At 41.0% G+C, this 13,575-nt stretch overlaps 6 protein-coding genes across 6 annotated transcripts; all 6 read right to left on the minus strand.

The window, feature by feature from the left end:
• Positions 1 to 162: 162 nt before the first annotated feature.
• Positions 163 to 934, minus strand: LOC137604728 (gamma-crystallin M3-like). Its single transcript, XM_068328721.1, has 3 exons — positions 885 to 934; positions 566 to 808; positions 163 to 469 (listed from the first exon to the last, which is right to left on the minus strand). The coding sequence occupies exons 1-3, from the start codon at positions 912 to 914 to the stop codon at positions 194 to 196; spliced, it is 549 nt and encodes a 182-aa protein (XP_068184822.1). The 5' UTR covers positions 915 to 934; the 3' UTR covers positions 163 to 193.
• A 1,946-nt stretch (positions 935 to 2,880) lies between these two features.
• LOC137604751 (gamma-crystallin M3-like) lies at positions 2,881 to 3,690 on the minus strand. The gene is made up of 3 exons (XM_068328760.1): positions 3,640 to 3,690; positions 3,299 to 3,541; positions 2,881 to 3,213 (listed from the first exon to the last, which is right to left on the minus strand). The coding sequence occupies exons 1-3, from the start codon at positions 3,670 to 3,672 to the stop codon at positions 2,935 to 2,937; spliced, it is 555 nt and encodes a 184-aa protein (XP_068184861.1). The 5' UTR covers positions 3,673 to 3,690; the 3' UTR covers positions 2,881 to 2,934.
• Positions 3,691 to 5,326: 1,636 nt separating this feature from the next.
• Positions 5,327 to 6,089, minus strand: LOC137604752 (gamma-crystallin M3-like). The gene is made up of 3 exons (XM_068328761.1): positions 6,042 to 6,089; positions 5,687 to 5,929; positions 5,327 to 5,604 (listed from the first exon to the last, which is right to left on the minus strand). Exons 1-3 carry the CDS (start codon positions 6,054 to 6,056, stop codon positions 5,332 to 5,334), a joined length of 531 nt encoding a protein of 176 aa, XP_068184862.1. The 5' UTR covers positions 6,057 to 6,089; the 3' UTR covers positions 5,327 to 5,331.
• Positions 6,090 to 7,863: 1,774 nt separating this feature from the next.
• On the minus strand, positions 7,864 to 8,635 carry LOC137604746 (gamma-crystallin M3-like). Its single transcript, XM_068328757.1, has 3 exons — positions 8,595 to 8,635; positions 8,268 to 8,510; positions 7,864 to 8,165 (listed from the first exon to the last, which is right to left on the minus strand). The coding sequence occupies exons 1-3, from the start codon at positions 8,601 to 8,603 to the stop codon at positions 7,890 to 7,892; spliced, it is 528 nt and encodes a 175-aa protein (XP_068184858.1). The 5' UTR covers positions 8,604 to 8,635; the 3' UTR covers positions 7,864 to 7,889.
• A 1,762-nt stretch (positions 8,636 to 10,397) lies between these two features.
• Positions 10,398 to 11,336, minus strand: LOC137604745 (gamma-crystallin M3-like). The gene is made up of 3 exons (XM_068328755.1): positions 11,181 to 11,336; positions 10,853 to 11,095; positions 10,398 to 10,764 (listed from the first exon to the last, which is right to left on the minus strand). Exons 1-3 carry the CDS (start codon positions 11,193 to 11,195, stop codon positions 10,486 to 10,488), a joined length of 537 nt encoding a protein of 178 aa, XP_068184856.1. The 5' UTR covers positions 11,196 to 11,336; the 3' UTR covers positions 10,398 to 10,485.
• A 719-nt stretch (positions 11,337 to 12,055) lies between these two features.
• On the minus strand, positions 12,056 to 12,945 carry LOC137604694 (gamma-crystallin M3-like). Its single transcript, XM_068328661.1, has 3 exons — positions 12,849 to 12,945; positions 12,512 to 12,760; positions 12,056 to 12,400 (listed from the first exon to the last, which is right to left on the minus strand). The coding sequence occupies exons 1-3, from the start codon at positions 12,855 to 12,857 to the stop codon at positions 12,119 to 12,121; spliced, it is 540 nt and encodes a 179-aa protein (XP_068184762.1). The 5' UTR covers positions 12,858 to 12,945; the 3' UTR covers positions 12,056 to 12,118.
• Positions 12,946 to 13,575: the final 630 nt, after the last annotated feature.

The raw sequence follows: 13,575 nt of genomic DNA on the forward strand, positions 1-13,575 counted from the left end.
TGTGGTGTCATGCCTTTTAGTGTTTATGAAGGCTTTATCATATAAAAAGTGATTAAATATCACATTTCTTATAGTTTGATTGGACACGTCTTCACATTCCCATTGGCAAAACCATGCGGTTCAAAGAACAGAAAGGTCACAGACTCAAGTTTTTTAGTATGTTACATTTTTTTTAATTTCAAAATGAAAATGTCTAACACATGTCCATGATGCGCCTCATGCTCATGAACCTCATGCCGCTGTAGCCCATGTCCCTGAAGCTCCTGTACTCCCCAGGCCTCATGTACATCATCCTGCCTCTGAAGTGGGGCTGCTCGTACATCAGCCAGTGGCCGTCCATCACGTTGCAGGACTGGCAGTCGGACATACGGTAGCGGTCCTGGATGTTGTCGCAGTCGTCCATCAGCTCGTGCATCATTCCACCGAAGTTCTCCCTCTCGTAGATCCTCATCCTGAACTGGCCTCTGTGCTGTTTTGCGGAACCAAGAATTTAATATACTGGATTATCCCTGGGTTAAAAAGGTTTGATCGGTCAAAGATTATTTTTTAGGTCCTATCTTCTTACCATGGGGATCATACGGCAAGACCTGATGCCACCGCTCATTCCCATCATGTTCATGTAGTCGGCGTACTCGCCCCTCCTCATGAAGTACTGGTTTCCCATGTAGTTGGGGCGGTCGTAGACCATGAAGCAGCCGTTCTCCACCCTGCAGGAGTGACACCTGCTCAGGTAGGAGGTCATGTCAGAGCAGTCGCTGCTGCACTCATAGGAGCGACCCTGGAAGTTCCTGTCCTCGTAGAAGATGATCTAAAAAAACAAGGGATTCATTGGTGAACCTGAAAGTCCTTACAAACATGGAGTAACCAGGAAGTAACCGGTTTACCTTGCCCATGCTCATGTCAGTGGTGGTCATACTTGTCGGTGAGCTGTTGCTGTTGCTACTGCTGTCCTGTTTGGTTTAACTCTGGCTTTTATACCTGACTGAAGCCTACAAAGTCAGTGGGCCCCCATTCTTTAAACCCCTGACCCAGCAACATGGTATAGAGTGCAGTAAAGGCTAGTGTTAGAGCGTTGTGTAGTCATGTGACTGGGCAATGAAAACTTTAGAAATTTTGTCCTATTGACCAGATAACACAAAGCTTTTGTTTTAACTCAATGGCTGTCAACTCTTTTTCAGTGTATTAGCTAAAATAGTGCCCGGTACCCTTCGATTAAAGTGACCTGAACAATTTTACGTGTTCAGTGGAAGCTGTGCTTCATGGCACATTAGAGTTGGATTAAGTTTAAATGATTTGGTGCAGAATTTGTCAGCATTGTCAACATTTCTTCGTCTTAATCAAAGACAACATTTTCAAAACCTACCATAGTTGCGCGTCAAGGCCATATTCAAGGTAAAGGTCTCTCCATGTCTAACAGTCACATGAGAATGTGGGCTCTGAGGTTCAAGCAACAAATTCACTTTGGTGAGCCTACATATTAAAAGATAGTCAATCTGCACTTACAAATATGGAAGTAACCTGTTTAATCGAAATAATTGTTTAATTTTTTTTTTAAATGCCCTTTGACCTCTTTCCAAACAAACATCTTGGAGGGGTTAGGTCTAATATCCCAAAGTTAAGCTGTTTGAGTGATGGATCAGATTAGCATTGACTCAAAAGCACAGGATGATGCCCAGCAAGAAAACTATCCCACCTCATCTCGATCTCATGCAGACCAGCGGTTCTCAATCTACACCCTTGCAACTCCAACTCCCAAGGAGGTGTTTGGAGTGGGGGAGTCTGTTGTGTTTGGACACTGTGTGAAGACTGTGACCTAACTCCCAGGGCAGCAGCTAGGGGGTATTTGACATCTGACTCTTAGATAGAAATATGTATATTGTGAGAGAAATTGAGAAAACATTGTTGTAAAATCAGCAAGAAAGTCTTTTTTTTACAGAACTCCAAGAGTGTTTTATCCCCTTAGTGCAGTTGTCACACCTACCTAATTTTTTCAAGACTTTCTGAAACCTCCTCTTGACAAAGGTCTGAGTCAGGTTGTCCCATAAAAAGACGTGGTCTCGGTCTGCAAACCAATTCAGTTGTTTTGCAGATTGAAAACATTTATTTTGATAGTTTGAACTTTTCGACCAAAAGAAGATGCAGCAGATTGACCTCACCAATACGCTAAAGACAAGGCCCAACGCATGGTGAAAGAAGACGAAAAATGAAGCTACAAAGAAATGAAAAGTCAACTGTAAAGAAAAAATACAGAAACTAATAGATCTTTTTTTTTATTCTGCGAGGATGTGAGTCAGAGGATACTGGATAGATGGGCTCTACAAGCCAAAAGGTCATAGAAATATTGAAATATTCATAGATAATGAAGACAGGATGTAGCTTTGAAAAGTTTTTTTAGAGACAACACGGGATGATTAATGCAAAGCCTGTCTTCCATAATGCTACAGGATTTACCTGTGTTTAATACTTGCAAGACCAAATGTAGAAGTTGATGAATGTTTCAGAACAAATATACTGTGATAATGGAAAAGCTCGCTCTGACATCTAAGTTATGTTACTTGTACGAGACACATCGGGAGCGGGATTCAACTTCTGTCTGGGCTGCTGATTTGCATTTCTTAGATCTTGGTTCAACCTATAAAAGCAAAAGTACAACTAATTTAAATATGTTAAAGTGTGGAATAAATTGGTTTACCTTCAAACAGTATAGTTTAAGTTTTTATATTAAATGCACTTTAAGATAGCTGTTCCCAATTCAGTAACCAGAACATTAATCCTGTTTGACAACTGAACTTTAGCCTGAATTTAATCTTGTTCGCCTTTTTTTTTAATGATATGTTTTGTGTATTTTATTGTAACAGTTGAAAATGAGCTCGAGAAAAGTTAAAAAGTAGTGCACCACTTTATTAGGCAGCATTTTATACATTCAGTGAACATTTAGTAGCAGGAATCCATGATGCGCCTCATGCTCATGAACCTCATGCCGCTGTAGCCCATGTCCCTGAAGCTCCTGTACTCCCCAGGCCTCATGTACATCATCCTGCCTCTGTAGTTGGGCTGCTCGTACATCAGCCAGTGGCCGTCCATCACGTTGCAGGACTGGCAGTCGGACATACGGTAGCGGTCCTGGATGTTGTCGCAGTCGTCCATCAGCTCGTGCATCATTCCACCGAAGCTCTCCCTCTCGTAGATCCTCATCCTGAACTGGCCTCTGTGCTGTTTTTTGGAACAAAACATAAATGTCTCAATATCAATGGTTCCAAGTTTGCATCCTCTATGACGGTAGAGGTTTTCTTCTTACCATGGGGATCATACGGCAAGACCTGATGCCACCGCTCATTCCCATCATGCTCATGTAGTCGGCGTACTCGCCCCTCCTCATGAAGTACTGGTTTCCCATGTAGTTGGGGCGGTCGTAGACCATGAAGCAGCCGCTCTCCACCCTGCAGGAGTGACACCTGCTCAGGTAGGAGGTCATGTCAGAGCAGTCGCTCATGCACTCATAGGAGCGACCCTGGAAGTTCCTGTCCTCGTAGAAAGTTATCTGAAAGAAGTTAAATCACAACGGTTAGAAAAACACAACAAATGAACACGCGTCCATCGCTGGAAACGGAAATGTTTGCAGCAGGATTTAGAAAGCACCTTGCCCCTCATGTTCATGCTGGTGTTGCTCATGCTTGTCACGGATGCTGTTGCTCCTGAACTGCTGCCAAACTGCTTTAACCCTTTGCTTTTATACCTGACCCAATGCAATGGCTCAATACCCCCCCCCCCCCACACACACGAAAGAACCCATTACTCAGCAACCTCCTATTGACACCCATCAAAAGCAGAGTTCAGGTTCTTTTTTTTCATGGACTGGGTACCTCACAGTCATTAGAAAGGTCTTTTCTCCCATGGTAGAAAGCTTTCGCAGCAGTGATGCATCATGTGAATAGAGGACATGTGACAGTTACATACTGAGCATGTGCCGACCTGCGTCGAACACATGGCTGATTCCATACAGATGACAATATCTCCTGGTTCTTAATAAAATAATAATTAATGATAATATTATGTAGTATTTCAATAATCTTAAAATATTTTTTAATATTCTTAATAATATTAAAAATGAAATGACAAAACTTTACTTTCCAACTTCATATTGTTGGCAGAATTGCCCGCTGGTTTCTCAAGAGAAAATCAGCAGGCAGAGATGGCCTACTGGTGTAACAACAAAAGAAATTTCAGATGCATTCAGTTCTATGTTCAGATTTTTATTTAACTTGGTCAAAACAAAGACGTGACAAAAATCTCTATATCTTCAACACAAAAATCAAAATATTGTAATTATATAAACCACAGAGATTCATTGACACTTGAATGTAATCCAGAACACAGAAACAGAGGAAGTAGGATGGGGGAGTCAAACACCCGAAAAGATGAGTGGTTTAATTACACAGGAAGCCGATCACATGATCAAATAGCCCAAGCTGGTTTTAAGTTCAACAATAAAGCATCAGTCATAATTTTATCAATAATATTCATTCAACAAATTTTCAGTCCAGTGACGTGTGGTGAGGGTCATGGCTGGTGAAGCACTGACTTCATCATCACCAGATTTAAAAACACATGAACCACAAGTGTAGCTTATTCACCATTTAATAGACAACAGAATTATTTACACATATAAACTCTAACACACAAATAAGCACCTTTGATTAAAAAGCGTTATGTCGTTACGTACATGTTTGTTTATATGTTATGTTTATTTATGAATGAAGTCCATTCGCAAGCCGTTCTGGACAAAAGCATCGAAAATCATGTCAAGTTGAGATATGTAATCCTCCATTTTTATAGTAAGGCAAGGCAAGAGGAAACAACAAATAAATTAGCTGCGCTTGACTCGCTGACTATAGTTTGTAGTTTACTGAATCCTCATCGGAATCCTCATCGGAATCCTCATCGGAATCCTCATCGGAATCCTCATCGGAATCCCTGGGATCACCAGCGCCCCCTACTATGAGGCAGTAGAACTGCGTGCCTCACTTAGTGTAGCATGAATATTCCCATAAAATGTTTTATCTAATAAATGAAGCAGGGAATATAGATTTCTGTTATGTTTTGGAGGCTAACCTCGCTCAATGATTATTTTCAGGGTGATAATTTATGTTTAAGTCTTTTTTTTGTTTTATTTAGATGTAAATATGTGACGACTTCTGGTGCATATCCCTAAATATACAATGAGTTCCCAATAATGGGACAAATGATGACTGAATAACACTACAGACACACATATTTTTGTCAAAAAAGTTTTATTATAGTCTCATTTAGACAAAGACTACACAACAGTTCTTACATGTCCATGATGCGCCTCATGCTCATGAACCTCGTGCCGCTCATGCCCATGTCCCTGAAGCTCCTGTACTCCCCAGGCCTCATGTACATCATCCTGCCTCTGAAGTTGGGCTGCTCGTACATCAGCCAGTGGCCGTCCATCACGTGGCAGGACTGGCAGTCGGACATACGGTAGCGGTCCTGGATGCTGTCGCAGTCGTCCATCAGCTCGTGCATCATTCCACCGAAGTTCTCCCTCTCGTAGATCCTCATCCTGAACTGGCCTCTGTGCTGTTTTTATTTAGAAAAAACAAACACCTTAATACTAATGCTTTTTGGGTTTTCACCTGCATGACAGCTGTTTTCTACCTACCATGGGGATCATACGGCAAGACCTGATGCAGTCTCTCATTCCCATCATGCTCATGTAGTCGGCGTACTCGCCCCTCCTCATGAAGTACTGGTTTCCCATGTAGTTGGGGCGGTCGTAGACCATGAAGCAGCCGCTCTCCACCCTGCAGGAGTGACACCTGCTCAGGTAGGAGGTCATGTCAGAGCAGTCGCTCATGCACTCATAGGAGCGGCCCTGGAAGTTCCTGTCCTCGTAGAAGATGATCTAAAAAAAAAAAAAGGAAAAATTATGCAAAAATAGATGCATAGTTAAGTTTAAAATAACTATTGATGTCCAAGTAATCAATCAAAAATAGTTGTGGGATGAGTGTTCTTACCTTGCCCATGGTCATTTTAGTGGTGTCAAACCTTTAGAGAACTGTTGCTGCAACTCTGGAGCTGGTGCTGCTCTGACCGTTACTTTTATACCTGACCGGACCTAAAGAATCCCTGGCACCCATTGTATAAAGCCCTGACCCAGCAACATGGTATAGTGGCCTATAGAGTGCCGAGGGGCCTTTGTGCATGTGACTGGATCCCCTAGAAGACTTTAGAATGGATGTTTCCATAGACTAGTCAAAACAAAGAGCATTTGTTACAGTTACAATAGATGAGTTATGCAATATTATAAAATATTGGTGCGTGTGTCTTTTCTTTCTTTCATAAAATCATCCATATCACACCCCCAAGTTTGTCCATTATTGTGTAGAGTGTACAATGTCAAAGTCACAATCAAAATCAAGGCAACAAAAAAACCCCAAAATTATCAGAGGGCTGATAACCAGAATATAGGGAGAAACTTTATTTCGCCAAATTCCTAAAAAACAAAAGAAAATATTCCACCTTTTTAAACCTTTTCTGGAGATGCACAGCTGAATACCTTTGCAGCCTTCCCCTGAAGAACTAAAGAAGGTGGGGGCTTATTTTAAAATATGACAGAAATGAAAGGAAACAAGATTGAAAAGACTCCACGTATCTCTGAAGTTTTTACTGCCCGTCCAATCAGTAACCTTCATTGTAGCCTCTAAGGCTATGACGACATGAAATCTTACGAGTGTCCCCAGTCACCAAGCATCTGGATGTCTGTTGAAAGCTATGTCACACAGAGACAACCTGTACTGTGATCTGATTTATAAATTGTATTGAACTGTATGTTAACGTAATGTAATTCTAAAATGCAACAAGAAACTGTAAGAATATTTGACCCTACAGGTGACGGTGGTTCCAAGAAATTACAGTGAATATAGAGTGAAGTGTTTATGGAGATGTTTGGACGAATAAATATCACGACACTCTTCATCAGTTCTGGGTTGAGTTGGTGACGACTGATGTTTTTTATGAAAAATGTTCTTTTAATATTGACGCCATTCCGACTGCATCTACGGTATAATTATGGTGTGTTGATTTCATCTAAAATGGTTTCTACATTAGCATTCCTCACAGGGGTTCCAAAATTCCAACAGTGAATTAAATAATCTTGCAATGGCAAGGAAAGCCATTTTATCTGGATCTACACCAAACCTAAAGGGGCTATTTCTTGATTCTTGTTGATTATCAACCAATGATCCAAATACATATCTGAGTAAAAACACAACTTTCTACTACAAGGCAATAATAATTATGATGCTTTTCTGTGAGCACTTTCAAAATTTAGGAAATGTTATCACTTTCCTGGGTGTTTAATGATGTTACTGTCAGTACGCATTTGTTTATTACATAATAGTCATTAATATTATACGTAAAGTCAACACTAACAACAGACCCGGGGGACTCAATGTTATAAATGAATCAAAAGGCAGCATTCAAAATTAAGTTGTACCAACTAAAAGTTATTGAATTCTTTGTAAAGTTTTGCGTGCTGTTTTTCCCATAATAAATATGGTGTACCCCAAGGGTAAGTTCTAGGAACGAGTTCTATTCCAAATATATTGTGTACATATATCAACCTGTTCAGTTTGAGTGTACAGTAAATGTAATAGCAGAACTCAGATGGCAAACTCCAAAAGCCTAAAAAAAATTGTTTACTCGTCTCAGGCTAAAGGGCAACTATACTTGGTTTAGGACACTAAACTACCTTTGTCATGCTAGTTATCAAAATCACCAAAAATTATATACACACATTAAATTAAAAACCATTGCACAAAAAATTAGAAAGTCATTTCATTTATTGAAATCAAAATGTACATTTAGCACATGTCCATGATGCGCCTCATGCTCATGAACCTCATGCCGCTGTAGCCCATGTCCCTGAAGCTCCTGTACTCCCCAGGCCTCATGTACATCATCCTGCCTCTGAAGTTGGGCTGCTCGTACATCAGCCAGTGGCCGTCCATCACGTGGCAGGACTGGCAGTCGGACATACGGTAGCGGTCCATGATGTTGTCGCAGTCGTCCATCAGCTCGTGCATCATTCCACCGAAGTTCTCCCTCTCATAGATCCTCATCCTGAACTGGCCTCTGTGCTGTTTGGCAAAAACAAAAATATAATGTACCATTTTTATTTTGCTTGGGTTTGAAATGGTGATATTAAACAAAGTTTAGTTTCTTCTTTGTTCTTTTCTTACCATGGGGATCATACGGCAAGACCTGATGCCACCGCTCATTCCCATCATGCTCATGTAGTCGGCGTACTCGCCCCTCCTCATGAAGTACTGGTTTCCCATGTAGTTGGGGCGGTCGTAGACCATGAAGCAGCCGCTCTCCACCCTGCAGGAGTGACACCTGCTCAGGTAGGAGGTCATGTCAGAGCAGTCGCTCATGCACTCATAGGAGCGACCCTGGAAGTTCCTGTCCTCGTAGAAGGTGATCTGAAAACGAAAAACCAGAGTGAAGTATCAATTACGTATTTGTATTCAATTTAAAGTCTTTTCATAACTTTTACTGTGTCTTACCTTGCCCATGATTGTATCCTTTGCAGATCTCTCAGAGAACTGTGTCTGAACTGATAGCCTGCCAGTCTGAACCAGGTGCATTTATACCTGGTCAGAGACAAAGACTGTGCACCCCTCTATTGTTCAAAATCCTGACCCAGCAATCTACTATGGAAGCCTATAGAGTTCTGGGTTGCTCATACCAATAGGATGACAACCTCTAAACAGAATTTTCCTTTGTGTTTGAAAAAAATAGATGGAGTTTATATTGTGTATACTGTATCAACAAATGTGTGCTACAATAATTATTCATTATGTTCAAAGATAATTCTAATTACATCAATCAATAGGATCCAGAAAGCTAATATTTTGTCAAAGCTAAAGGATTTCTAAAGAAATCCACAACCACACTTATGAGGAAGCCCAACACATAGCTGTCATTGGACATGTGCATAGTCATAGTAACAACTAAATTTCACCAAAAATGTGAAAAATATTTTTTTTATTTTTAAAACACAAATCCGTAAGACAAATGAAGTACTCGGTCTCAAACACGATTTGCATTGAACTATTTTATTACGTATGACAAATTTCAGTCAAATCCTGAAGAAAAAGCCTCTTGGGAGAGATTTATAATATTAAAAACTATTTTTTCATTATGTTGAACATTAGTATCACTATTTAAAGATATATGTCTTTGATTAACATTTATGGGAATGTTTTTATTTTTGGCTATTTGCTCTCCGAGTGGTTTTGCACTTCTTTTGGGCTCACAGTGACATTTCTATGGCAACCATTATGATTGAAATGAACATAAAAGCATTTTAAGCAAAGGAGAACGTTGATGCTATAAAGTAACTTTCATTTATTTGTATTATTTAATTCTGATATTAAACCGAAGTCATTGAACTCAAAGTTGAATGTGGGCTAGTCAGATACTTACATGATTAGCATTGCCTTATAACTATTCTTGTTGTCAGTATATTAGTTTATTTCTTCAGATTTGTGTTTTCTGTGAGCTAGTGACCCAGAACATGACTGAATATTTGCTGGAAGATAAGTTCATAAAGAGCTCATGCTAATAACTACATCACTACAGGTTTACCCAGTCCTAACTGTGATACTATTAAACTTCTGTTATATTTTTACTTGATATATAACATATTATTTATTTCATAGTATCACATGTTTGACACCTCAGCTCATTACATCCTGACACTTGTCTCCACTTTAACATGAAACGACACTTTGGTAGAGTTCATGCAGAAGAAAAATGTTTTCTTGTATGTTCACCATGATTATGATCATAAGTCTGTTCACAAGCCTTGGACTTATGGGTTAAAGTTGTGATACTCTTCACTCACCCTGACCACCGCCTCTTTTTGGAAAGCCTTCCTTTCATCCATGAAAACCCGCTGTTTCCCTATTATTAGCAAAGCAATAAAGAACATACAGGAGAACAAATATCAAGTAACTAAAAAAAATTACTTTACTGACAGTCATTTTCAAAAGCTCTCAAATGTAGTCTGTTTAGCAAAAAACACTTCTTGGGCTAGCTTTATGATACCTATAGTATATTAGCATCCTAATATCTTGGATTCTGTTTTTCTCAGGCTAAAGGTATGGATTTAGTCTTTGGATTTGATTCTTTATAAAAACAAAGAAGACTATGTGATAATTGGATACCATCAATTCATCAATTTTCATATGTGCAGTTCTTGTTGAGGGTTTCTTCTTGAGGCACGACTCATGAAACAAATTGTACTAATTCTAGTCTTTATTTTCTACATTTCATGAATTACAATCACACACATCGGCTCGTAATCATTTACATCCGCTGAAGCCTCATCTCTACTGACATCTGTGCTGTCAGAGGAGTGGCTGACTTTATTTGATGGAACTCTTTGGGCATTTAATAGCAGGAGTCTCTGATGCGCCTCATGCTCATGAACCTCATGCCGCTGTAGCCCATGTCCCTGAAGCTCCTGTACTCCCCAGGCCTCATGTACATCATCCTGCCTCTGTAGTTGGGCTGCTCGTACATCAGCCAGTGGCCGTCCATCACGTTGCAGGACTGGCAGTCGGACATACGGTAGCGGTCCATCATGTTGTCGCAGTCGTCCATCAGCTCGTGCATCATTCCACCGAAGTTCTCCCTCTCGTAGATCCTCATCCTGAACTGGCCTCTGTGCTGTAGAGACAAGTTTGGGAAATTCCAAAGAAAGATTAGACAAACGTTCAGTTCTACACACGTGTGGTAAATGCATATTCTTGCCTACCATGGGGATCATACGGCAAGACCTGATGCAGTCGGACATTCCCATCATGCTCATGTAGTCGGCGTACTCGCCCCTCCTCATGAAGTACTGGTTTCCCATGTAGTTGGGGCGGTCGTAGACCATGAAGCAGCCGCTCTCCACCCTGCAGGAGTGACACCTGCTCAGGTAGGAGGTCAGCTCTGGGCAGTCGCTGCTGGTCTCATAGTGACGGCCCTGGAAGTTCCTGTCCTCGTAGAAGATAATCTGCAATCAAACAGCGCCGTTTAGCTCCAAGACACCCCACCCAGCGTGGACGTTTGGTTTTGTGTCGGTCACTCCCTCCACCTACCCTGCCCATGGTCATGGTCGTGCGGTTGCTCCTCAGGTCTGAGCTGTGGCTGCTGTGTGTTTCTGTCAGTGGGTACTCTTACTTTTATAGTTGCTCAAAGTGGAAAAACATATGTTGGGCCTCCATTGTGCAGAGCCCTGACTCAGCAACATGCCATAGAAGCCTACTGAGCAGTCAGGACACTAAAGGGTTATTATGTTGACCTGTACCTCTGTGGTGGAAAAGCATGAACTGAATTTAGGCAGTGTTGTTGTCCAACATAAAGGTAATAAAGAGAAGCTTCCATCTGAAATATGACAGCCGTCCTGTTTACATTGAAATTTAGTTCGGTGTCCATTTACAGAAAAATACAATGATATATCAGGTGAATTTGCATCATTATCTACCTGATGAGGAGTTCTTGTACTTTTTAGTAACTTATAAATTACATATTTTTGTTTGAGAGTTCACATTAAACTCCTTGTTCCATATGTTGTCTGTGTTTGACCTTTATTGATTAACGTATATGAACCTCAAGACCATCACAAGCATCACAAACCTCATCTCGTATTTTTGCTGTGGAAAAAGATGTCGATGATGTTAACCATTAAAAGATTTAAGGCAGGTTTGGGGTAAGGTGGCTGAACATAACAGGAAGACAAACAACTAATAATATCTAAGTTTACAGATGTGAAAATCACTTGTTCTGTTCACACTGGCCAGTGACAGTGTCAACACTGTTATTTATTTATTCTATATGTCATAGTTGTATTTATTCATGCAAAAAAAACAACTGCTTGAATAAAATTGCGGACAGTCATGGCGTTTTGAACCTTTGATGTTAATCCTTACAGATTAGTAATTCAATGAAGTTTCTTCCTGGCTCGATGAAAAGCATTATGATTGATTCATTTGTATTTCCTTTATTCATAATCATGGCTCAGATTGTACACAAATCTTTAACAGGACTCCATAATGCGTCGGATGGAACCGATCCTCATGTCTCCAGGACCCACGCCCATGTCCCTGAAGCTCCTGTACTCCCCAGGCCTCATGTACATCATCCTGCCTCTGAAGTTGGGCTGCTCGTACATCAGCCAGTGGCCGTCCATCACGTTGCAGGACTGGCAGTCGGACATACGGTAGCGGTCTTGGATGTTGTCGCAGTCGTCCATCAGCTCGTGCATCATTCCACCGAAGTTCTCCCTCTCATACATCCTTATCCTGAACTGGCCTCTGTGCTGTGAAATGACACACAAACACAAAACACTTCACCGAATCCCAGGTTTCCGTTCTGTATAAGTGAGTCAGAAAATAAACTTTTTATCTTCAAAACGTATCAGCATGAGTACCATTGGGATGGTGCGGCAGGAGCGTATGCAGTCACTGGTGCTCATCCCCATCAGGCGCTGGTTGTCGGGGTACTCGCCCCTCCTCGCCATCACCTGGTGACCCGTGTAGTTGGGTCGCTCGTAGACCATGAAGCAGCCGTTCTCCACCCGGCAGGAGCTGCAGCGGCTCAGGTAGGAGGACAGCTCCGCACAGTCGGTGCTGGTCTCGTAGGAACGACCCTGGAAGTTCTTGTCCTCGTAGAAAATTATCTGTGGGGGAAAAAAAAAACCAATTTAAATTCATTTTTGACTTAAAATCTTCTACTAAAAAGAGTAAACCAGAAAAAAGTTCTCTTACTTTGCCCATTTTGAGGTTGTATGCGATCCCTGATTGGTCTAATACTTTGCCCACACAAACTCCTGGTCGACTTTTATAGTATCATGATGGATAAATGATCTCTGGGGTTATTGTCTTAAATGTCCTGCTCAGCAGTGCAGCATACGGGCCCATAATGTTTGTTAAATCACTAAATGCTTATTATTCCAGACTGTGTGCATCTGGAGTAGTGCCAACTGTGGTAGCCCTCCGGTGGGGTCCAGGTCCCGTCAGCAGCAAATCTATCAGCTGGGACTCTTTGTGCTGCAAGGTTGGGACTGTGTTGACAAGCATTTTGTTAAGAAAAATCCATCATTCTAAAATACAAGATGAATGAAAAACGAAAAGCTCTTTGTATTCAGGAGCACGTAGTTCATGGTTCATTGTCCATCATAGTCCTCTAATAGACTAAAATAACACACTAATATTTTTAATACCACCGGCGGTTGAAATGACTCATTGATTATCCCACCTGTCAGTACGTGAGATACAAGTGAAAACTTTATCCTTGATGTTAATGTTTCGGAAGCAGGAAAAATGGTTTAATAAAGAAAGTATAAAAACCTGAAAGGACCAAATTGTGATTACTGGACAACTGAGTCAGAAAATCCCTGGTGAGCACCTGCAAAAAGTGGCATTGGTAAAGAAAACTGGTCGACTGGTGATGGGTTCATGAACACCCAAAGTTCACCCAAGGTTACATGAGTGT

This window comes from Antennarius striatus, chromosome 12, assembly GCF_040054535.1.
Source record: "Antennarius striatus isolate MH-2024 chromosome 12, ASM4005453v1, whole genome shotgun sequence".
In the NCBI taxonomy this organism is placed as follows: Eukaryota; Metazoa; Chordata; class Actinopteri; order Lophiiformes; family Antennariidae; genus Antennarius; species Antennarius striatus.

Bases quoted from the DNA above. Each gene is read 5' to 3' on its own strand.
- LOC137604694 (XM_068328661.1), bottom strand. The intron at 12,401-12,511 runs GTACTCATGCTG...GTCATTTCACAG, and splicing joins CCTGCCGCACCATCCCAATG to CACAGAGGCCAGTTCAGGAT.
- LOC137604728 (XM_068328721.1), bottom strand. From the start codon at position 914: ATGACCACCACTGACATGAGCATGGGCAAG. The intron at 809-884 runs GTAAACCGGTTA...TTGTTTTTTTAG, and splicing joins CTGACATGAGCATGGGCAAG to ATCATCTTCTACGAGGACAG. The intron at 470-565 runs GTAAGAAGATAG...TCCGCAAAACAG, and splicing joins CTTGCCGTATGATCCCCATG to CACAGAGGCCAGTTCAGGAT.
- LOC137604746 (XM_068328757.1), bottom strand. The intron at 8,166-8,267 runs GTAAGAAAAGAA...TTTGCCAAACAG, and splicing joins CTTGCCGTATGATCCCCATG to CACAGAGGCCAGTTCAGGAT.
- LOC137604745 (XM_068328755.1), bottom strand. The intron at 10,765-10,852 runs GTAGGCAAGAAT...TTGTCTCTACAG, and splicing joins CTTGCCGTATGATCCCCATG to CACAGAGGCCAGTTCAGGAT.
- LOC137604752 (XM_068328761.1), bottom strand. The intron at 5,605-5,686 runs GTAGGTAGAAAA...AAATAAAAACAG, and splicing joins CTTGCCGTATGATCCCCATG to CACAGAGGCCAGTTCAGGAT.
- LOC137604751 (XM_068328760.1), bottom strand. From the start codon at position 3,672: ATGAGCAACACCAGCATGAACATGAGGGGCAAG. The intron at 3,542-3,639 runs GTGCTTTCTAAA...AACTTCTTTCAG, and splicing joins GCATGAACATGAGGGGCAAG to ATAACTTTCTACGAGGACAG. The intron at 3,214-3,298 runs GTAAGAAGAAAA...TCCAAAAAACAG, and splicing joins CTTGCCGTATGATCCCCATG to CACAGAGGCCAGTTCAGGAT.